The sequence below is a fragment of the Kogia breviceps genome, chromosome 12 (assembly GCF_026419965.1).
Source record: "Kogia breviceps isolate mKogBre1 chromosome 12, mKogBre1 haplotype 1, whole genome shotgun sequence".
Taxonomy (NCBI): Eukaryota; Metazoa; Chordata; class Mammalia; order Artiodactyla; family Physeteridae; genus Kogia; species Kogia breviceps.
In genome coordinates, this window is record NC_081321.1 from 85,501,307 (window position 1) to 85,526,203 (window position 24,897).

Below are 24,897 nucleotides of genomic sequence, written 5' to 3' on the forward strand. Positions count from 1 at the left end.
TGCTGGAGTCTTGGAACTCAAAGGATTGTGAATCCAAATTGAAACTTCCCAACTCAAAAACTACAAAGCATTTCCATGGTTTTCTCTTACTCTAAGGTTGCAGTGAACCCAAACTTCAGTAACTTACAACTATGGCCTTGAGTCTAAAAAATATATTACAAGTCACGCAATTACAAAATTGCACAAAAATATTCTGCCTTCATCTTGCCCTTCTGTATTTTGAAAATCTGGCGTTTGTTTCCTTTGGAAAAGGTTCTAGTCAGAACATGTTAAAAGCCTTGGGTCTGATAGTCATCTTACAAACTAGCTATGCACCCTGATAGTATTTAGAACCCAAAGAAGGGAGACAAAGGAATTACAGCTTTCTTGCATTGTATATGAGTGTAGCATTCTTGAAGCCCTCTTATGATTCAAAACTCTCATAATTCAAGGTTAATCCTTGCAAAGGATGATAAGCAGTTCTGCCCACCAGCTCATGGATGCAGCCATGCAGCTCAAATGCACACACAAATTTTAATTTACTCAGTCTACTAATTGAAAAATTAGACAGTACTCAATGAGTTTGTTTTTAATTCAGGGGTGAAGAATTAGAAGAATTTTGTATAAAATGAAACCATTAACACTGTTATATCACACTGTTTTAAATTCACGTTTGCTTAATGCAACCGTACTATATCCTAAAACCCCAAGTCATCATTTTTAATAGAAGTTTCCAACATTACCTGGCCTGGAATTAGCAAGCATATACAGCAGTTAACCACTTAGTTACCAAAGTGGGCACACATTTGTGACCAGATTCCATGAGAAAGTACATCAGAAAGCTTTGGGGTTCAAGGTTAAAATTATATGGGGACTTTACTGAGAACTTTTTATACTGATTTTTTTTTTCATGGCCGAAGTGTGTACTTGGTTGTGTATCCCACCCCACCTTCCCCCCACTTCCCACACACACAGCAGATAAGATTATTGCATTCAGGCTGTCTGTTTTAGAATTGAGAACTTTGATCTGTCATTCAGCTATGCTGAAGCAAACCCAAGACTGGTTTTTTTATATAAATTTTTAAAAATTGTAGTTGAATTCCAATGTTGTGTTAGTTTCAGGTGTACAGCAAAGTGATTCAATTATAAATATACATATATATTCTTTTTCATATTCTTTTCTTGTATAGTTTATTATAAGATACTGAATATAGTTCCCTGTGCTATACAGTAGGTCCTTATTATTTATCTATTTTATATATAGTAGTGGGTATCTGTTAATCCCGAACTCCTAATTTATCCTCCCCCCTCCCACTTTCCCCTTTGGTAACCATAAGTTTGTTCTCTATGCCAAGACTGGTTCTTGAGGGGACATTTTGGTTCTCTTTTGGGCTCCCCCTGTCCCCTTCTTTGTGAAGAGATGTCCCTGCCAATATGATCAACCTTTCAAAGAAATCATCAACTCTATCTCCAACTCAACTGCCCACAAAGCCAGTAACTCTTTCGTGAATCAGCTACATTCCAGGGACTGGTTTCACACTGTTCTTAACAGCCCAATAGTGAGAAATGATATTCATGGCTCTAGATACACTGAAGTCAAGTCCTAGAATAAGTCATCCATACAGAGATCCCTGTAAATAGACAAGTATTTAACCTCTGCAGACTAGCTATTCCAGAACTGTTCCTCAACTGGTACAAAAACTGTTCTAAGGAACTCACGATTATATCAAGAAAACCGTGGCAAATATTGCTCGCTACATTACAACACCTCTCACAGAAATTTTCTATCTATGGTACATGCAAATGGTATGTGCAAATCCTGAATGATCAATTTATTTTAAATCTCCAGGTACTGTGCCTCACAAAACTCTTGATCTTTCCCTTCTTGCATTGGCTGCTAGGACACTCAGTGACAAGTCTGAAGCCCACCTAGAACTTAGCATCATTTCTTTCATCTCCTAACTTCACTTCTAACATTTTAGATATTTCACCCTTATTTTCATCCTTCCCTGATTTTTTCATGTTTCTTACAATTAAAGATGAATCATGATTATGCTTTATTTTACCTAGGAAGCAAAATGTGCTCAATTTACATATTTTAAAATATAGGCAAGTATAAAGACCTAAATAAAAATCTATGGAAATCTTGCTGCCCAGAGTTCACTGCGTTGCCCTAATCGTGGGTTAATGTCCTCTCTTTACCCTCCAAGGTACACCTTTGAGGTCAGAACATACTCGCTGTCTCTCCCTGGATGCCGCCATATCTGTAGGAAGAACTATCTGCAGCCTCAGTGCTGTCCAGGTCACTGGGGCCCAGACTGCATGGGTAAGTGGCACAACACTTTCCTTTGATGGTATTTGGTTCTCAATGTCTCATTTTACAGAAAATCAAGAGGAAGGAAGCCTGATAAAAGAGAATGTTAGCATCTTTTTCTAGAAATTTCCATTTCCGTCTATATGTAGAAAATCTTTCTAGCCCTGTCAGCTTTTATATCGATATCTGCTTTCCTGCATTTAGAGATCTCTCTTTAAAACAATTCCTTTACAAGTCAGAAAAGGGGACAATTGAAAGGATATCCATTTCTAAAAAAAAGATTATTGACCATAGAGAGGAAGTAAGACTGCTGGGCTATTATAACCTCAATACAATTTTCTTTAAGAAGATATTTGATTACAATACCTCACAGACTGGAGTTATTGTTTAGCAACTAAGATAGTCATTAACTCTTCTAAAACTTTGTCTTAGGATGCAATATCAAACTCTGTGATGGTCAGGTTCCATTGTAAGAAAAACCGCTAGCCAAACCTGAGTCAATGGTATAGTTAGACTCCTCTGGTCAAGCATAGCATTTGTCAGCTGAAATGGAACTTCTATCCTGATTAAAGATGTTAACACTCGGGTAGTGACTTAAGTCCCTGATATGACATGCAAATTACGTGAGATCCCTTTCGGGGCAGGAGTCATAGTAAAAATCAGGCGTTTTAATCATGAATTTACCATTTGTTTTCCATCTTCTAAGATGTAATGAAAACATCTCCTTAAGGATCTAAATACTTAAAGGGAGAGATTACTTCTCTTTTGCTTTGTTTTTCTTGTTAAAATAACATAAGCAAATTGTACACAGCTTGTAAAGTTTAGAAAGGTATAAAGAAAGAAAAAATAGTGACCTGTATTTTGCCACACATAGAAAACTATAAGTAGTTTGGCTTATTTCCTTGGTCTTTTTTTTTTCCATATGGCTTCTAAATAGTTGAGCCCACATTATATGCATAATGTTTCCTCCTGTTTTTTTAACTAATGATTAAATGAATAATAGCATCCATTTACTCCATATTGCTGCCATTAGGTAATAGAGAAGTAGTTGGCCTATATAATGATTTAATTCTTAAAGCAAATCTTTAAGTTAGACTTTTTTATCCCCATTTTTCCTATGAGGAATCTGATTTAAAGATGATCTCTTGCCTGTCTCCTTCGGGCTGATAAGTGAAGCAAGTTCAAGTTCAGGGCTTCCTGGCACCAAAGCCTGCTCTCTTTCTACTCTTTCCCACTGCCTGGAGCAGAACTTGTCTTAAAAAAAAAAAAAAAAAAAAAAAGAGAGAGAGAGAGAGAGAGGTACAGTTCCCAGTGTGTTTCTAATTTCTCTTTTTTTCTGTATTTTTTATTTTATTTTTTCCCATTTTTAAATTTTTTTATTATTTTTTATATAAATTTATTTTATTATTTTTGGCTGTGTTGGGTCTTCATTGCTGTGCATGGGCTTTCTCTAGTTGCGGCGAGCGGGGGCTACTCTTCGTTGCGGTGTGCGGGCTTCTCATTGCGGTGGCTTCTCTTGTTGCGGAACACGGGCTCTAGAGTGCGTGGGCTTCAGTAGATATGGTGCTTGGGCTCAGTAGTTGTGACTCGTGGGCTCTAGAACACAGGCTCAGTAGTTGTGGCACATAGGCTTAGTTGCTCCGCAGCATGTGGGATCTTCCTGGACCAGGGCTCAAACCTGTGTCCCCTGCACTGGCAGGCAGTTTCTTAACTACTGCACCACTCAGGAAGCCCCCCATTTTTTAAAATTGAGGTATAGCTGCTGTACAATATTATATGTTACAGGTGTACAATATAGTGATTCACAATTTTTAAAGGTTACACTCCACTTATAGTTATAAAATACTGGCTATGTTTCCTGTGTTGTACAATATATCATTGTAACTTATTTTATACCTAATAGTTTGTACCTCTTAGTCTCCTACCTCAGTATTGCCCCTCCCCCCTTTCTTCTCCCCCACTGGTAACCACTAGTTTATTCTCTATATCTGTGAAGTTGCTTATATTCACCAGTTTGTTGTATTTTTTAGACTCCACATATAAGTGATGTCTTGCAGTATTTGTTTTTCTCTGTCTGACTTATTTTGCTGAGCATAATACCCTCCAACTTCACCCATGTTGTTGCAAATGGAAAAATTTCATTCTTTTTTTATGGCTGAGTCATATTCCATTGTGTGTGTGTGTGTGTGTGTATATATATATATATATATATATACATACCACATCTTCTTTATGCAGTCATCTGTTGATGGATACTTAGACTGCTTTCATATCTTGGTAATTGTAAATGATGCTGCTATGAATATTGGGGTGCATGTCTCTTTCGAATTAGTGTTTTTGTTTTTCCCAGACACATACCCAGGAGTGGAATTGCTGGATCATATGGTAGTACTGTTTTTACTTTTTTTGAGGAACCTCCATACAGTTTTCCACAGTGGCTACACAAATTTACATTCCCACCAACAGTGCACGAAGGTTTCCTTTTCACCACATCCTCCCCAACATTTGTTATCTATGTTTTTTTTTGGTGATAGCCGTTCTGGCAGGTGTGAGGTGACATCTCCTGGTGGTTTTGATTTGCATTTCCCTGATGATTAGCGATGTTGAGCATTCCAATTTCTCTTTCAATTGGTAGGTCCCTTCAGCCTTCCCAGTCAATGTCTGGATTATGCTCCTTACCCTGGAAAGGTCAAGGTTTGGGGTTGAGGATACCCTGGCCCTTCTGTGTTAACCACTCTGCTCTGTTTCACGCCAGCACATTGGCACTTCGTGTTTCAAAGCATTTGTCACATCAGAATCAAGCAATTAACCCAGAGTTCACGAACTTTTTTAGCATCAGATAGGGTCAGGGTCACATCCAGTTCATATAGTCATCAGGATAAAACTGAATTTTTTATTTGCTTTTCTCTTTCCGAACCCATGGAAACTAATGTGATCTGAAGTTAATTAGACACACCGTAGACAAGACAAGGCTTTGTCTAAGACACAGTCATGAAAGTGAGCACATCCAGCGCAGTGAATGACAGAATGACTGGCTGCTTCTCCAAGTCTCCTTAGCTGTCAAATGCGGGTAAAAAGTCCTACTCTACAAAAGTCTAGGAGGGATTTTAAATCCTCGATGTAGAGGAAAGTACTTAGCGGAGTCTATAACATAAAGAAGGCACTCTGTAGACATTTTATGAATAAATGAATGAGCGAATCACAATCAAAACAGACCTCTGATCAGGAAAGGGGAATAAAGTGACTCCCTTTCCCTGAGCCCTTCTTAAACAGTGGGTTACTCTAAAACATAGGCGCGGCCATCAGGATTCAGGATCTTCGGTGGGTTTCATGCATCACACTGGGCTATGCAAAACTTGTGCACTACTCACCCCTAAGAGTCAAAGGAGTCTGCAGGATTCCTTGAACGTTCAGGCCTTTCTTTCCATGTGATAGGTCTCGAGGCCAGAGAAGCAAAACGTGAAAACCAAGGCTGTCCTCTCATTGGGGCCAAAGGGCACTTCCCTTTATCTTCATCTCCCAAACATACTGAATGTCTCAAAAGGCTTCCTTCCTTTGGCTCAGGAAAGAGATAAATGCTCTACTCTGCCATGTATTTCACTTCTCCCATTTTGTGGTGATGACAAGTGAGATCTTGGCTATCGCTTTACATTTCTGCAAGGATAAGCCCATTTTGGAGCTGCTGACGTATGTTCATCTATCTTTTTGAGGAAGCACAAGCTCTGGAATAGCCTTCTTTCCAAGGCAAGGGCAGAATCCACTTCCTTTCTGATGCAATGACAAAGACATTCACACTTAACACCTCTGGGTTACTTTTTAAATTATTTTAATCGTACCTTATTCAAAACCAGAAAACTCAACGATCAATTCTGAAAACTTAGAAAACAAAGAAAAGCACAATGAAAAAAATTACTTATCTTCTAAAATTAGGGATAAGGCATGAATTCTCACCTGAGGAAAAAATGTCATCCTGATGTAAGGAAGGTGTTTCTACTCAGGTTTAACTTGCTTTTCCCTCGTTAAAACTTGTACAGCTTTGTCAAATCTGCATGTGGGAGCCTCGTATGTGTTTTATTAGCACAGAAACATATTTTTAACCTTGAAACTTAAATCACATTTGAACAACCAATATTCTGTTTCAGAGGAAATACTTTTTTAAAATTTGAACATCCCAGTTCTTTATCATCCCACGGTGAACAGTAACAGATCTGTGCAAAAACTCAGAGTAATGGAAAAAGAATGTGGGCAGAGGGTTACACAGAAACTTGATTGTGGCCAAAGCGATCTGATTATTTCAGAGGGAAATGGTCTTGACGCTTTGTGAGGTCAGTGTCATCGAATTATGCACATTTATTTTTTTGCATCATGTTATTTGCATTTTCAGACCTCTTTTTCTTTCCTCTTGTATGTTCCCTGCCATTCACTGCCTGGGTTGCAAAAAATGGACTACATGGATTTGAAACCACTCTGTGAGGAATGTCCTTTTTGGCTCTGAGTGACAAATAATGCTGAGTTCACGTGAGGAACCTATTTTCACAACAGTTTCCCAGGCAGACAATTCCACCCAGGGCTATCAATGGAATATTTACCATTTTTAAAAACCAGGACATAGTCTCTGCCTAGCACTGTGCACCAGGCTTTGAAACAAAGGTGGTGACACTAGTAGCTGCTTCTGGAGTTCCTGGGAGATAAAGTTACAGGGAGGTCCCTGGCCTCTTCCTGGCCAGGAAGTTCATTATCTGCCTTTAAAGGAACAGAACAGCTGATGATTTGCTGACAGCTTGTCAGGGGTAAGCCTGGTGTGTGAGCAAAGTCACGATGCAAGAGACCCCCAGAGTAGCAATGACCGAAGGGAAATGTGATAATTATTGAAAACACCCTTATCAGCCGCTTGAGCCCTCCACCAGACCTTAGAAACGTGCCCTTAGAACAAATTCTGGAATAGCTCTTTCAAGTGTGGCTGCTGAGAATGTCCGTTTTTACCGTCTTCTTTGCCTAACGGGGACCTGAGGTGATAGGAAATGATTTGAGAAGCAGGAAAGAAATGTCACTTTTACTTTAAAATTTTTATTTTAAAACCGAACAAGTTGTTTTCATAAATTGTTAAAACATTCAATTTAGGACAACAAATGAAGGACTGTCCGTACTCTCCACACTCCTGCTATCTTTTTTCCAAAGTTCCTTCCAGCGTTGGCCAACTCATACAAATCGAGCATTTCTTGAACCCCTACTGCTTGCTGCACATAATCACCTATGTGACAAGCCCAGTCCCTAACCCCAAGGAGCTCACAGGCTGATGAGGGAGAGGGACACAGAAGCAGATGAGGAGAAACAGTCACACCTGAGAGTCCAGGTGAGGACTCTGGGACTTTGAGGGCTTTTGCAGCTCGCCCACCGAGAGCCAGCTAATAAGTACACAGCGGGGTAGGAAATAGGGGCCGTCTCACTGCAGAGCCCCAGCTCCAACCTGTCCCTGTCTCCTTACCCAAATACCTGGTTGTGTGACCAAGTGAACTGCTGAGAAGGCAGCCTGCACCCCACGAGCCTGCTCCTGGCAACCTTGCTTCCGTTAGCTGGGTTCCTGTCGCCGCCTGGAGTTGATTCCATGACACCCGAGTTCCCCCTAGTTCCAAGCTAGCCCTGAGGGCCAGTGTGGTTTTCCAGCAAGATTGTAGACCCTGAAGTTAGATTGCCTGGCTTCCATTCTCAGCTTTACCACATTCTCCTTCTGGGACCTTGCAAGTTACTTCCCCTCCCTGCCCAGTTGCCAGATGTAGCAAATAACGATGAAGGATACCCAGTGAAATCGATTGCAGATAGGCAACAAATATGCATACAGTATCTGGGACATGCTTATTCTAAACATTTTTTATTCATTGTTTATCTGCCATTGAAATTTAACTGGCATCCTATATTTTATCTGGTAAACCAGTCCTTCAGTCTCAGTTTTCTCATGTGTAAAATGGAGACGGTGATGCTGATACGACTACCTCCAAAGGTGGTGCTGAGGATTGAGTGAGCTAGTACATGTAAAGAACCTAGGATGCGCCTGGCAGATGGCAGGCGTTCAGAATAGGCTGCTTACCTTTTCTGTCTTTTGTGGTTCTCAGATCACTGGCTGGCCTCTCTACTTCAGGAGGTGTGTCTTGGATTGGTTTTATATTGTAAGGTACTGATCTTGTATAGTCTGGCTTAGTGTTAAGGACTCAAAATCTTGAGTCAGGCCTGATCGCAATGGTAGTTCCAACAGTTACCAACCCTGTGGTCTTGGGAAAGTTCCTCACCTCTGTGAGCCTCAGTTTTCTTGTCTATAACCTGGGGAGGAGGACGAGAATGATAGCTTCCTATACGGTTGCTGTCAGAATGAGACCATGCATGCAAACTACGTAGAAACAGTAAATGCTCAACAAATCCTCTCCATCTACTATTGAGCTGATAGCTGTCTCCCTGCTCCATTTGGTAAGGACATTTCTGTGCATCTCATTTTTCATGTAGCTTATGATCCCTTGGGGGTTTTTTGGCACCGTTGTCGGCCTTTCCGTGGACCCCATGGGTCACCCTGATGCCTCAGGTCAAAGCAAAGGCCTACCCTTTAGGAACATGGGGACAGTAGGGGCTTAGTCCGCTCGAGCTGCTATAACAGAATCCCGTAACAGGGCTTCCCTGGTGGCGCAGGGGTTGAGAGTCCGCCTGCCGATGCAGGGGACACGGGTTCGTGGCCCGGTCCGGGAGGATCCCACATGTCACGGAGCGGCCGGGCCCGTGAGCCATGGCCGCCGAGCCTGCGCGTCCGGAGCCTGCGCTCCGCAACGGGAGGGGCCACAACAGTGAGAGGCCCGCGTACCGGGAAAAAAAAAAAAAAAAAAAAAAGAATACCATAACAACAGACATGTATTTCTCATAGTTCTGAGGACTAGGAAGTCCAAAGTCAAGGTGCCAGCAGGTCCAGTTCCTGTTGCAGGCCCTCTTCCTGGCTTGTAGACAGTTGCCTTCTCTCTATGTCCTCCAGTGGCAGAGAGGGCGCACTGGTCCCTCTTTCTCTCGTTAAGAGCTCTAGTCCCATCACGGGGTCCCCACCCTCACGATCTCGTTTAAAACCTAATGACGTCCCGAAGGCCTCACCTCCAAATGTCATCATACTGGACGTCAGGGCATTAACATACGGATTTGGGGGGCATAGATATTCAGTCCATAACAGTAAGCATTCACTTTGCCCTTTTGCCTGCTGACTCACAAGCCACTGGCAGAGAGGCCTGGCCAGAATGAGGAACACACGCTGCAGAGAAAGCCTCACGTCCCCTGCAGCATATGTGATGTTAAGGCTCAGGAAGACCCCAAGAGACAGCAAATTCACAACCGGCAGACATCCGATGGGCCCTGAACGGAGCAGCCTGCTCATTTCAGAGAAGGAGCCATTGGGGCACCTCTTGAGAAATAAGCCTGGAGCCCAGAGGCTGCCTCCTCAGCCCCTGCCCACCCACAGCGAGAGGCAGGCAGGCCCCTTTTCTGTCCCAGCGAAACCTTCACTTTCTTGTGAATGAACAGAGAAAACGTTGCCAGCTTTGAAGATGATTCTAGGCACTTAATGAATGTTGAATTAATTAAATGAATGGCTTGTAAAACACTTAAGCCATTTAAAATAATTATATATATACAAATATATAATTTAAATATAATTATATATATTTATAATTATATAGAAAAATCATCTATCCAGAGAAGCACAGTTACAATCCTTTAAAGTCAGACAAGGGCTGAATGGAAATCGTTATCTCTGGGCCCAGTGGCCCTGTGACCTATCTATGCCGTAGTGTCCTCATACATAAAATGGTGAAAATAACCGCTTCACAGGGTGAAGATTAATAGTTCACAGTTGTGGAGATTAAGTATACTGAGATAATACGTGTAATGTTCTTGGCATTCCCCCCAGGGTCTAGATCGCTAATAATAGCAACAACAATCATCATAACAAACAAGGACAGCACAGAAAGGAAAAACAAGTCATACTGGTCTTTCTAAGACCAACATCTGGCCCAGTGGTTTGCTAAATGGTTATTTGGACCTGAAGAAACACTTCCAGAACATTGATTTTCTTACCACCACACTAAAGAATTCAAAGGAAAAGATTTAGAGATTGAAGGTAGGAAATTGCGTAACTTACCACGTGTTTAAAAACAGCCGTTTTTGATTCTAGTGTCCTAGTTTGTTTTCCTTTACAGTGAGTATAAACTACAGAAATGGACACCCCTGAGGTCTACATAGAAGTAAAGTTTAATTATTTATAGGGACATTGACCACCTTTTCCAAATCGATCACTGAAGCACGTAATCTGCTAATGGATTTTTTTTCATTTATTCTTAAGTCATAATTTACATACAGTAAAATTCACCCTTTTCGGTGGACAGTTTTATGAGCTTTGACTCATAAACAGTTGTGCAACAAGCACCACAATTAAGATAGAGAACAGTTAGGTCATCCCCCCAAATTCCCTTTGTGGTCAAGTCCTCCCCCAACTCCCAACCCCTGGCAAATACTGATCTGTTTTCTGTGCCTATCATTATGCCTTTGTGTCCTATGATCAGAATCCTACAGTGCGGACCTTTGTGAATCTGGCTTCTCTCCCATAGCATAATGCATCTGAGATTTGAACATGTTGTTACATGTATCAGCAGTTCATTCCTTTACAATGTTTCGTAGTCCACCATTATGTGGTTCTACCCAGTTTATCTATTCACCAGCTGAAAGACATTTGGGTTTCCGATTTGGTGCAAGAATAAAGCTGCTATGGACATTCATGTACAGGTTTTAATGTGAACATAAGTTTTCATTTCACTTGAGTAAACACTTAGAAGTGGGAGTCTCGGATTGTATAGTGAATGTACTTCAACTTTATAAGAACTGCCAAGCTGTTTTCCAAAGTGTGTGCATCATTTTTTCATTCCTACCAACAATGTATGAAAGTTCCAGTTGTTCGGTATCCTTGGTAGTACTTGGTATAATCAGATTTTTTTCTAATTTCAGCCATTCTGATAGGTGTATAGTAGCATTTTATTGCGGCTCATTTTAATTTGCATGGTTCATGTGCTTCTTTGCTATTCATACATCATTCAGGTTGTTTTCTTACAACTGAGTTTTGAGAGTTGTTTAAGTATTTGAGATTCAAGTCCTTTATTTGACATGTGATTTGTAAATATTTTCTCAAAGACTGTGGCTTGTCTTTTCACTCTCTAAAAAGTGCCTTTTGAAGAGCAAACATTCTTAATTTTGGTGAGGTCAAATATTTCAATTTTTCTTTTCTAGACGTTGCTTTTTGTATCACATCTAGAAATCTTTGCCTAATCTAATGTCGCAAAGCCTTTCTTCTAGAAGCTTTACAGTTTTAGGCATTACGTTTAGGTCTACCATCCATTTTAAGTTAACTTTATATATGACTCATGGTCTGAATCAAGCTTCATTTCTTTACATATAGATATCCAGTAATTCCAGCATCATTTCTTGAAAAAGCTATACTGTCTCCATTAAATTGCCTTTGGACCATTGTAGACAATCAATTGACCATCAATGCGTGGGTCTCCTTCTGGACTCTCTATTCTGTTCCATTGATCTATATGTCTATCCCTTCACCTTACCACACTGTCTTGATTACTATAGCTTTACAGTAAGTCTTGAAATTAAGTAGTATAAGTCTTCCAACCTGGTCATTTTCAAAATTATCTTGGCTACTCTAGTTCTTTTACTTTTCGATATAACATTTAGCATCAGTTTATCAATTTCTACCCACAAAATTCTGCTAGGATTTTAACTGGAATTACAGTGAATCTATAGACCAGTTTAGGGACAACGTAAAATATTGACTCTTTTAATCTATAACCGCAGTATATCCCCATTCACTTAGGACTTCTTTTATTTTTTGTCAGTGTTTGCTAGATTTCAGCTTACAGGTTTTGCACAACTGTTGTAATAGTCCCATCTAAGCTCTTCATGGCTTTGGTATTATGTGTAATTATATATTTTTATTCCAGTCACCAGCTGTTCCCTGTTACTTTGTAGAAATGTAGTTGAGTTTTGTATGTTGACCTTGTTTCCTGAGAACTTATAAATTCATGTATTAGTTTTAATGAATTTTGGAGATTCGTTTGAATTTTCTGTGTAGAAAATCATGTTGTCTGAGAATCGAGACAGTTTTTATTTCTTCCTTTCCAATCTGTATCCATTTTGAGTCTTTTTTCTTACCTTATTGCACTGACCATGATGTATTATCTGTTTTGTATATCGTTGGATTCAGTGGGCAAAATTTTGTTTTAGAATTTTTTGATTTTTAAATCTTGTTTTAGATTTTTAAAGAATTTTATATCTATGCTCCTTAGGGATATTGGTCTGTAGTTTTCTTTTCTTGTATTTGTCAGGTTTTAGAATCAGAGTAAAAATGCTCTCCATATAGAAGGAGCTGGGAAGTGTTCTCTCTTCTTCAGTTTCCTAGTTTTTATACAGTTGATATAATTTCTTCCTTAAGTGTGAGGTAGTATTCACCAGTGAAGCCATCTGGCATGAAGTTTTCTTTGTGGGGAGGATTTTAACTTCAAATTCAACTTCTTAAATAAATATAAGGATATTCAGGTTATCAATTTTCTCTTGAATGATCTTTAGTAATTTGGAACAATAAATTTATTCACCTCATCTACTTCATCAAGTTTACTGGCATAAAGTTGTTCATAATATCTGCTTATTATCCTTTTAATGTCTCTAAAATTTGTAGTGATGTCCCCTCCCTCATTCCTGCTATTTCCTGATGAAAAATAATTTCTAAATGAAGGAGTTAGACTGTAATCTTCCTGAAGTCACAGAGTATATCTTTTTGATCTCATGTCCCCAGTGTTCATTGAAATCTAGAATGTAAGCTCCATGAGGGCAGGACGCTGGCCTTCCACCAGCTGCCCAGTGCTGCACTTTGCTCTGAAGTAAGTCTTGTTCCACTTAAGTGTCCAGTCACTCCCTCCTCGCTAAGCTCATCTGCAGCAGAACCTTGCTGAAGCACCAAGGGCCCAGCCCAGGCCCCACACAACCACCCCCATGCAAAGGCCCATCAGCTCATCACCTCCCAGCAGCCTAAGAAGCACCTTCACAGCCTCCCTGTCGGGGACCATTCACATTAATTCCTACAGCATACCCAGCAGTTCTCAAACAACACTGTGCAGTAGAATTACTATCAAGCCTGTTAAGATGCATATTCCTGGGTCTTACACCCAGATCCTCATTCGGTGGGTGTGAAGTGCCAGACTTTGCATAGAGTTGCAACAGGTTATTATTGGCCAACAGGGTGAGTCTGGACTGAAATCCAGCCCATGCTTGGTTCACCAAGCCACGCACTGTGGTGTGGGCCTGGTCCACCCTCAGGTAGGGCCACGTCTCGATTTTAGTTTCATCTGCTTGCCAAGTCTATCGTCTGTGGGGGTACATCTACAGGGGCAGCTGGGGTAGGGAAGGCTTTTTCCAATTTGCACAAAGCCTCTCTATGCCCTGGTGTATGAGCCTACGTCCTCTAAAAGCACGTGCCAAGGTAGGGCTAGAGATGCATGAGATTAGTTAAAAGGAGTGCCTGCAAGGGAAAATGAGAAAGAAGCCAGGAGAAGTAGGGAGAGCCATCAGCCAAGGATGGAGTGCTAACCCTTGTAAGAGAGAGAACCAAGAAAGGTTGGATGGAAACGTCTTAGACTACATGTAGTTCTAAGAAAAGTTGGTAAAGCTGATGGGGAGTCCTCCATCAGCCAAAGTCACTCAACAGAAGGGCCCTCTGTCTTGTGAGAATGGGCCTGCCCCTTCTCCTTTGCTCACTTCCTAACCCTGTCTGCACCTGTGCTGTGCTTCTGGTCTGAGCGGTGCTGGCTGAGGACAAAGCACAGCCATATACAATGTAGTCGACTCTGGAGCACCTGCCGGGGTTGGAAGCCTGGCTCTGCCACCGTTGTGGAAAGAAGGACCACAGGCTCAAACTGTGTGATCTAGCCCTGTGGTTGACTCCGATTCTGCATTTCTCAGGAGATGGATGACAGTAAGTTCATGGCACAGGAGAGCTTTGGACTCAAGGTCTTTGTCAGTGGTGGTAGGAGGGGAGGGAGGGCAGGAAGATTGGATACTTCTGGTAGAAGAGGGGTAAGTGAGTCTCTCATTATCCTCACCAGCTGGCTCACTCGGGCCGAGTCACTCTACTACTCTGTGCCTCAGTTGCCTCATCTAGAAAATGGGGCTAAACATGGACCTTACCTTCAGGGTATTGCTTTGAATCCTTTATTATTATCTAGAACTCCACATCATCAGCTATTTTTTGGAAAGCATCTGCCTTGCTAACTTTAATTTGTGATAACATTTGATCCTGCCTCATTCACACAAGCACAAATTCATGACCATTGCATGATTTCTGCTTGGTGTTTGCTAGTCCGGATCCCTCATTTTAACAATCAGAACTCAACCAAACCAGCACTAAATCCATGTCAACTCAGCACTCAAAGTGTAGAACAACAGCAAGTATAGAAAGAAAAAATAAAAACCAACATTTTTTTCATCCTCATCACAGCATTACCTTAAACTTCTGTCTCTTATCATTACTGTAAATCTTGTATTTAATTTTGGACATTTAATATCTGACTTTCTAGCTGAATGTCCCTCCACCCCAATGTGTAATATAATGCTTGGCACATGGTAGGTATTCCCTGAATGTTTAGTGAATGACTGTGAAATCCTCTAATAAATGTCTATAAACGCTCTGATTCAGGTCTAGCACAGCCCAAACGTGCAAACTGATGCTTGTTTGGAATTAGCTTCTGAGTGAAAACTAAATTCCTTTGCTTGCCACACAAAGTACTTCATTAATTGGCCCCAGCCAATCTATTATTCCTCATCAACTACCATTTTCCCGTACCCTCCCCCCAACTCCCAAGTTCCAACCCTGCCAAACTTTATACCATTCCCAGAACAGGTCATGCCCTTTTACAACTCTAAGACTTTGTACTTGCTGTTCCCTCTTCCTGAAATGCTGTTCCCTCTTCCTGAAATGCTCTTCCCTTTTAAGCATGGCCAACTCCTACTGAGCCTTCAAAACCCCAGCTTAAATAACTCCTCCTCAGGGATGTCTCCTTGACTCCCCAAGGCAGTATCAGTAGCTCCCGTCCCTGGGCTCCCTCAATACCCTGTCTAGCACACTGATTAATTGGCCTGGATTTAGAGTCATGATAAGGGCTGAGCTAAATCCCTGGCTTTGCAACTTATGAAGTGTGAGACTTTGGGCGAGTGATGGGACCTCTCTGAACTTCAATCTCCTCGTCTGCTAACCAGCACCAGCAGGAACCCCTGAGGGCTGTAATGGGCATGATTTAATTAGATGATTGTAAAGTGTACAGCAAATGCTCAAGAAATGGTAGCCAGTCTGATGCGTCCTAGTACAGCACCTGACTACTCTGTGATTCACTTGCCTCCCCTAGGTAACCCTAGATAAAGCAGGCAAGGTCTTCAATTATTTCTTCTCCCTGGCAACTGGCACACTACCCAGCATGTAGTAGATGCTTGATGCCTCCTCGCGGCGTGTTTCTGTGCCGTCACAAACAAATGAATCTGCCCTTTGTTCCCCCAGAGTGCCCAGGAGGAGCGAGGGCGCCCTGCGGTGGCCGGGGCAGTTGTGCTGACGGCATGGAAGGAAACGGAAGCTGCTCCTGCCAAGTGAGTTCAAAACCTTGTTCTCCTCCTCCCTGACTCTCCTTTCTCCTTACCTGTGGGGTCCCTCTGTAAACACACACTGGGTGGAGACTCTCAGAAGTAGCGATATTAGTTAAAAAAAAAAAAAAAAAAAAAAAGATGCAGTGTGCAACAAAATGACATGTTAGAGGCTGGGGGACCTTTGAGTGTATCTATCTGTAAAATGGGTTTAAGCCTTAGGTGTATTCATCTGTAAAATGAGTCTAATGATAATACCTACGCGATTGTATTTGTTGAAAAAGTGAGATGAGATAGTGGCTGTGAAGATACTTTGTGAAACCACACAGGGCTACAGAAATTACAGAAATTTGTCATTGTTACTGTTAAAAATCACCGTTATTAACAGACTAGTCTTAGGAGCTGTCCTCAACACCCATCCTTGAGCACTCGGTCTGCCAGTTGAGGCATTTCTTTGCTGTCCCATGAAAGGGCCTCTTGCAAGCTTCAAGCCTTAGACAGTGGAAATACAAAGAAAGCCTTCTGAAAAGGATGGGGCTCAGTTGTCCTTCAGAAATGCAAAACTGAAAGCGTTTTCATTTCACCCTTGGGTGGAATTATGATTTAGCCATCAGTACTTGCTCTCTGTATCTTTGGACTAACGAAGCAGCTTTCTTCTGAAGAGCTCCAGACTCTTAGTAATAACTGATGCAGGGGTGAATGTACAACTTATAACACAAAAAGAGCAAAGGAGCAAGAAAGAGAAAGGAGTTTCAGGACAGGCACAGAGGGGAGATAACACTGGAGAAACAAACGCTGACCAGACAGTCGGTTAGAAATCCAAGGGCTTTGTGGGCAACGCAGATCGCTTGGGTCTAACATCCTCTCCCTGGGGTGTCCTGCAGGAAGGGTTTGGCGGAACAGCCTGTGAAACCTGCACTGATGACAGCGCGTTTGGACCCAGCTGTTCAGCAAGTATGTCTCACTTTTGTGTCATAGAATGCAGTTGTGAAGGTTGAAAGTCAGACATGGCTTATACAGCTCAAGACCCCAGAAATAAAGTTCCTTGGGGGAAAAACACAGAACAGTGCTCTATAACCAAGTCTACCCATGCAAAACAGAGAGTTGACAACAAATCTGAGAAGGAGAGACAGTGTGTCTGTGGTTTTCAGTGCTTGCAGGCAGCTACTCAGCAGGAATGCTTCCTGGCAAACTCTGGGGCATAGGTTCCCTCTCTCCAGGCTCCAGGATCCAACCTCCACCAGTTCCTTGCCTGCCCAGCTTCTCCATGAGGTCTTTCCAGACCATGGTCTCAGCGCTGACCTTCTCGTCAGGGGCCTCTGTGTCCACCACAGGTCCCAACCCATCTAATCTGTCCTCCTTTGGGGAGTTCACAAATAAATACCTGAGGTGATCAGAGGCTGTCTGTCCCAATTTGCAGATTATGGCTCTGTCCCGGACGTGGTTTTGTCCACTCTCTTATTTCTGGTTCTCCCCAGAAGTTGACCCAGAAGCATTCTGCAAGCATTCTAGGACAAGTAGCATATATGAGAGGTGACCCAGGGAAACACTAAGGAAGTGACATAGAGGAGATAAAGGGTGTGTTGTCAAGACAGAGACCAGTGTGGATGACCAGAGCTTAATCCCCTGGGGAACTCTGGGTTCCATGTAGAACACTCACCTTGGACTTACTTTACCCGAGGGGAGAGGGAGCCATGGTGTAGTAGGCAGAATAGTGACCACTCCCCAAAATGTCCGCATTCTAATCCCATGGACCTGGGAATATGTTGCCTTCCACGGCAAGGGAGAATTAAGGCAGCAGATGGAACTTTGGTTGCTAATCATCTGACCTTACCATAAAGAGACTATCCTGGATAATCTCAGCGGACCCAGTGTAATCGCAAAGGTCCTTAAACGTGGAGGAGGAAGGCGGAGGCAGGAGACGCGGTGTCAGAGTGACGAGACGTGAGAAGGACTCCACCAGCCCTTGCTGGTCTTGAAGGTGGAAGCGTCCCATGAGCCAGGCGATGTGGGCAGCCTCTAGAAGCTGGGAAAAGCAGGGAAAAGGACGCTCCTCTCCAGAAAGGAACACAACGGCCAACGCCTTGATTTTAGAGCAATTACTTTGGATTTCTGACCTCCCGAACCGTAAGACAATATAGGTGTGTTGTTTTAAGATGCTAGGTTTGTGGCAGTTTGTTACAGCAGCAATAGGAAACTAATACATGCGGTCGTTAGAGGGGGGTTGTTCATTCCCTGGCACTTCCAACCCCCAGTGAGCACCCCGGCGGAGCAGGCTTCCTAGGAAGTGTTCACAGGCTACTGGAAGGCAGCTGAATGCGTGGACTTGGTAAGGAAGGCCTAGAGAAGGTGGGCGTAGCAGGGACCGTGTCTGCCAGATTCATAGTCTCCCAAAAAGAATAAGTCAAGTGGCCTTTGTCCAACACCAGCTCAGTTTGGCTTTTATAGAAAAATCATATTTGGTAGACACTGCATTGATTCAAATATTTGGGGCAAGAAAAATACACAGACATCCCAGCCCCCCTAAGTTTGCTCACTCTGTAATAAGTTTCATCTGCGATAGCAAAGACATGGTCGCATTCTAATCCATAGGATCCTTGAAAGCAGGTGCTGTTCTACCTCTTTATCTCCAGTACCTTCCACAGTGTTGCCTGCGTGGTAGACACACACTACACTCTTGGCTGGATGAATAAACAAATGAGTGAGTGAATGAATGATATAACTTGCTCCAGCCCTCTTGTCCTGACCGAGAAACATGTTATTGGGAGGTGTCGTGTAGAGGTGATTAGAGCTCCAGCTTTAGACTCAGACTGGGTTTCAGCCCCAGGGCTGCTGCAAATTGTGGGAACCTTAAGTTTACTAAGCATACTCTGTACATCTTCATCTGTAAAAATAGAAATAATATTGCCTCCTTTAGAATTATTACGAGGAACTAATGAGATAATCACTGCACAACAAATGAGAGCAATTATTATTATGAATACCTACTGTTCCCTGTGTCCCCCAATCTTAGATTTTTCTTCATCCACCACTTCATAAAAGATTATTTCATAAGAGTGTTAGCAAAAGCAGATTTAAAACAGATGTTAGCATTCTGAGTGTTTTTTTTTAACATTACATTATATTAAAGGACAGTAAACTATTAAGTATAATCAATCGTTTATAAAGAACATGTCTTTCAAATTGGCCCTTCCCTGCCATAACAGAATTTAAATCACATATTTTAAATAAATATTGAAATAGGAAGAAAGATGGCAACCAACACTGCTTACTTACCAAGAAAGCCAAGTAATTGTTTGTGGATGAAAATTTAGAAAGAAAATGAGCTCATGTTGCCTCCAAGAAACTGGTGTTGGTTGCCAGCGGGCACAGATGTATACGGAGATTCCAAACATTTCTAAATTTTAAAAGTGGCTTCCCTTTCCACTTGTTTGTGCCACGGAGAAAGGGCAAGCGAAAGGGTTTGGAAACGCAAGTTTTTAAGTAAGAAAACTGGAAACCTAAACTGAGACTCGGGAGATAAGACTCCCAGTTCTGGGTTCCAACAGAAGTTTGTGAGATGATAAAATGTCCTGACCTGCACTGTCCAACAGGGTAGCCGCAAGGCACGTGTGGCCACGGAGTACCTGCAATGTGGCTGGTGCAACTGAGAAGCTGAAGGTTAAATTTTAGCCCATGTTACTCAGTTTAAATAGCCTCACATGGCTAGTGGCTACCATATTGGATAGCGCAGCTCTAGAACATAATGGCCAAGAGAGCGGGCTTCAAGTCAGCTGGGCTGAGTTTGAAACCAAGCCCAGCTGCTGTGGGACCTGGGGCAAGCTATTTAACCTCTCTAAGCCCTCCTCATCTACAAAACAGAAATAATGACACCTGCCTCGTGGGACTGACTCGCAGAAAAGCTCCTAGCAGCAAGTCATGAGCACTCAACAGAAGCAAGTATTAAGCGAGGACAAGAGCAATCCCACAGTAAGCTGAGCATTCATTCACCTATGAATGAATGAATGATGGCTCAGTGACGGCTGGTCATTTCCCATTGGCAGGTTCCCGTAGGGGAACCTGGAAACCTTTTCAGCCAGGCATCCACTGGGTGCCAGTGTTGTTTCACCCATGAGGCAGTGGTCGTTGGCGGTGGCACTTCTGCCTGTAAGTAGGACAGCGCTATGAGTTGCGGTTTATATTTAACACTGACTTTAACCTGCTGCCGGAGCGTTCTCCTACCTGACTCTCGGTTTGCTTAGAGATGATTTCAAGCTGCATCAGCCAAGCATGTTCATCTCAGCCGCCAAGGCCCTCGCCTGCTCAGCGCCTCGCTCCAGGTTAGGGCAGAAGGCAAAGCCCACTTTCTCTAACATGACCCAAATCAATCCCACAATCATGTCTTGTTAATAACAGCAGCTGGCATTTGCTGAGTGTCTGCCGGGCGCCAGGCAGTGCACCAGGTTTGGCATATGCAGAATCTCTTTGGAAAAGCTCTGCAAGCTGGGGTCCTCATTTTATGGATGAAGAGGCAGAGAGGTTGCTCAAGGTCACGCAGCTATTACAAGCACAGAGGCAGTGTTTGACCCCAAGCGTCTGACTCCAGAACCGGGGCACAAAACCACTGCACCATTCGGCCGTGGCAGGCGTCCACCATGCGTTAGACCCGTGACAGGTGATGGGCATTCGAAGAGGGGAGAGATTAGGTCCCCACTCCCAGGGAGCTGGAAATGTGGGAGACGCTTATGAGCCTATATGCACGGTACACATGGGATGCTACGGGAACATGAGAGAGGGCAGCTCACTCTGCAGGGCCACGGCACAGGGGCTCTGTGCTCTGCCCCCTCTGACCCCAGTGGCCGTGGCTTTGGCTACTTTAAAGTCGTACACCCCAAGTTTCACATGTCTCTAGAGATTTGCTTGAAGCTGGTTTAACAAATACCCAGGGCTCTTTAAATGACCCTTGGGAATTCCTCTACCACTCACGTCTCCTTCCCAAGGACACTTTCTTGGCAGTGGCTGGCGGCCCTGCGGTGTGTGTCAGAGGCTCCCGAAAGCTTCCCGTGCCAGATCGGTTAATCCAGTATATGGGCTGTGCTGAAAGACAGGACCTGGGGAGAGGCTCGTGCCTAGAAGGGCAGCTCAGCGACAAGGACGGCCTTGTAGTAAGCATCTAAGTTGGGAGCAGGGGCTGAGTCACCTTCGACTCCCCACTTCCGCCTCCACACCCTCTCCATGACAGCATTTAGGACATGCGAAAGCAGTGTATCTCTTAGAGTTCAGCTGCCCCACTATACTGTGAGCAGCTTGAATTTAGATACTGTGAGTTACTCTTATTTGTATACCCAGTGCCTAATCCAGTGCCCGCCACTAGGTAGGAGCTGGGTAAATATTTTTTAACTGAATTAATTTGCGTCTTCTCTACTGAGCCTGTAGTACACCCCCTCCTCACCCCTATTATCTCCACGATGAATCTGACTTCTCTCTGGAACTCATCTGTTCCTAAAGCTACAGGCACGGGTGGACATCAAAGTGCTTTGCTAACATAGAAACAACAAACAGCAAGTCAGTTTTTCAAGGGAGGATGACAATTGCAAATCCAATTTAATTCTTCAGTAATTTGAATGAGCACTGGAGCTAGTTGTCTCCCATTTTCCATATGTAATACCTCACCAGATTGAGAGAGAAAATCGCAGCCCTGACCGCTGTCGGCTGGTCGCTGGCCTGCAGTTTCATAGAATGTCACCATCAATGGCTCGCTCTATCTGTGCTGCAACAAGACAAAAACTAGGCCACTGCCTTATCCCGTCTGAATAGAGAAATAAACAGTGACAGTGGACAACCCAATGGCCATCTCTCCCGGTTAACACGAGTGGCTACTGCTGCCTCTTCATGACCCCTCTCCCCTGCTGCCGACTTCGACCACTGTTGTGTTCCTGGTGGTACTTGGCTGGCTGGCATGACAAAAGAAATAGTTGCAGCAGGAGGTGATACTGAATGAGGTACAAAGAAAGTGCTGCCCAGAGGAGCGCAGATTCTGTTTTGGCACCTCTGAGATGGCACCACCGAGGAGAGGGGCTTTAGCTGGCCTAGAAGGGTGAGGAGGATTTCAACTGGATTTCAGTTGCATGCAGAAGGGAGTAGAGTGGGGGCAAGAGCACGGAGGACTGAAAGTACAGGATGCATGTCCTGCCGCCTCCACAGGGCGTGGTCTTTCCTAGACCAGCTCCACCCCCCATCTCTTCCTGGCCAGCCCCCATTGCTATTGACCCGTCACATCTTAGCATCTATCACACCCCATTATGATGGGCTGCTGTCTTCTGCCTTCAGACTGTGAGCTCTTCGTGGGCAGAGACTTTGGGTCATTAATCCCAAGCACAGCGCCCTGTAAGTAGTAGATGTTCAACCTGTGTTTTGAAGGAAGATGAACTCTAGTGAGTCATCCCGTGCACTTAGGTCCTAAGACGCATGAAGTGAAGTGGCGGAAGATGAAAATGAAAATGTTTAAAGGTTGGAGTCAGCTTGGAGAGGGCCTTGTTTGCCAAAGAGAGGAATTTAGATTTCATTTGGTTAGCAATGGGGACTCCCTGAGATATTTGGAGGAAGATCGCCTTGATACCATTACTGATCAAGTGAAATGGATAAAATGGAGAGGTGAGAAATCGAACAATGAGTCCAGGTAAAGTGCTACTGCAATAGTCCAGGCAAAACAAGGTAAGGACCTGAAGGAGGACAGTTCCCGTGGAGATGAAGGACAGGGGATTGAGGTGGGACATGTAACAACCTTAGAGTTCGAACCTTCAAGTTGCAAACTTTCAAAGATGTGAACGTGCATCTGGTGCCAGCAAGGAACCAGAACCTGTGCCATCCACGTCAGGCATGAATGAAACTGCAGCTTGCCCTCCGTCTCCTGTTGCTGACGATCCTTCAGCTCTGCCATCTCCCACCTCCTCCAGTCAGTAACTCTCCTTGCCTGTTCACTCGATGCCAGCCCCTGTATGCCAGCTGTTGTGCTGTACTACTGTACTTTTCAAGGGACTGTAATGTAAGATTAAAAACGTTTTCTTTGTGTTTGTTTTTATGTATTATTTGTGTGAGGATTATTATAACCTATTACAGTACAGGACTATATAGCCAATTGTGTTAGTTATGTACCCGGGCTAACTTTGTGGGACTTACGAACAAATCGGTCTTACGAACCCACTCTCGGAATGGAACTTGTTCATATGTGGGGACTTACTGTAAACTGAAGCTAATGAAAAGAAGCCAAGGTTCAAACTAGGGTCTCTAGGGCTTCAAACCCATGGTTTTCCCCACTTCATCAAGCCGAATCTCAATAAACACTATCTGAAACAGTATCCTTCCAGAATCTTTGGACAACGTCTACATCAGGTAACGAAAAATTCCCATTTTCTGTCTGCAGTGTGCAGCTGTGTGCATGGAGTATGCAACAGTGGAATACGTGGCGATGGGACCTGTGAATGCTACTCTGGGTACACCGGCCCCAACTGTGACAAGCGTAAGTACTACTGGTTCCCTTAATACCACGCCAGATCACATGGGCACAGACATATGCATTTCAGTTGTGCATGCGTGTACTGGGGCTCTACACGTGTGACGTGCCATCAAATGTTTTGCTGGAAGATAGGGAAAAATTTTAAAAGAAAGGGGACAAAAGGAGAGGAAGGGAGGGGAGGGGAAGGGAGGGGAGGGGAGAGATCGTATAGAATATTGGAAGTCACGGAAGACTTGGGAACAACGCAGTGATATGGCTGTAGCTATGTTTTAGGAAGGCCAAGCTTGTGGCAGTGTGAGGAAAGACTGGAGAGGAAGATATTGGGGCCATTGCAACGAGTTAGGTACCTGAAAAGGGAGATAAGGCATGTTCTCCATTATAGGTCTCACAGACAGAGCACATCAACAGGAATTGGAGGCTCACCAAGGCTAAATGATTCACCAAAGTTCACAAAATAGGAAATAAGTGAGCTGGGACTCAAGTCATTGAAATTCTCTAAATAGTCGATCACACTGGGTTTAATCAAAAGATAGAGACCACAGGGTGATTGCAGCAAGGGAAGTGTAATATAAAGAATTAGGAAGCTATGATAAGAGAGTGGCTATAAAAATGCAAAGTGCACCGTAGGGCTGATGGGGCATAACAGAGAAGGGCAAACTTGGAAGGGGACGGCCATCCCCAAGGCTTGGCTCAAATCTTGCTGGAGAAGGGGTGGTGGCAGCCCACTTAGTAGAGGAGAAGTTTTCTGGTTTGCCCAAGCCAGCGTGGGAGTACAGTCACCCAGCAGGCAGGCAACAGCCCTCAGGGCACCGGTGAGCCAAGGCTGGGGGACAAGGGGATAGAGGGAGTTGGGGCACCATGGCTGCTAAACCTGGAACCTTCAACGTCTGTGCATGGGGAGGGCTGTGGGAAGGTGGCCACCGGGTCCAGGCCAGGGATGCAAGGTCACCGATGAACTGTGCACTCGGAGTGCACAGTTGGGACAGGGCATCACTGGATGTCCTCACACACCCACACCACTGACAGGCTGTGCAACAGCAGCAAACACAGCAGAAGCACGACACTGCACAGCAGACCCGGCAAGAGGAGCCCCTTCCTCCTGCAGTATCCCTCTGGCGCCCTCTACTGGCCAAGATTAACATATCCTTGCAAAGGAGAAATGTTCGGAGTCCAGCCCGTTATCACAGAGCAGGTGATGAAGGGTGAATTTGGAGCTTAGCCACTAGGAAATTGGACATGCTGCCTGTGACAATAGCTTCACTTAAGTTATCCTCTGGATTTTATTCTCCTGGTCTGTAAAATAAAGGATTAGACAAGAATCAAATTCAACAAATTCAAACTCGCTTTATTGAAAGTCGTCGAGAAGATATGAGCAGTGGTAGAAAGGAGGATGAATAAAAGACAG

At 43.6% G+C, this 24,897-nt stretch overlaps 1 protein-coding gene across 1 annotated transcript in view; it reads left to right on the forward strand.

Moving 5' to 3' along the window:
• STAB2 (stabilin 2) overlaps nucleotides 1-24,897 on the forward strand; it is a 148,144-nt gene that overhangs the window by 4,203 nt on the left and 119,044 nt on the right. The window contains exons 3-6 of the mRNA XM_059080137.2: nucleotides 2,190-2,305; nucleotides 15,918-16,003; nucleotides 16,882-16,951; nucleotides 23,400-23,495. Of these exons, the coding sequence (XP_058936120.1) occupies nucleotides 2,190-2,305; nucleotides 15,918-16,003; nucleotides 16,882-16,951; nucleotides 23,400-23,495 (368 nt within the window). The remainder of the gene's footprint in view (nucleotides 1-2,189; nucleotides 2,306-15,917; nucleotides 16,004-16,881; nucleotides 16,952-23,399; nucleotides 23,496-24,897) is intronic.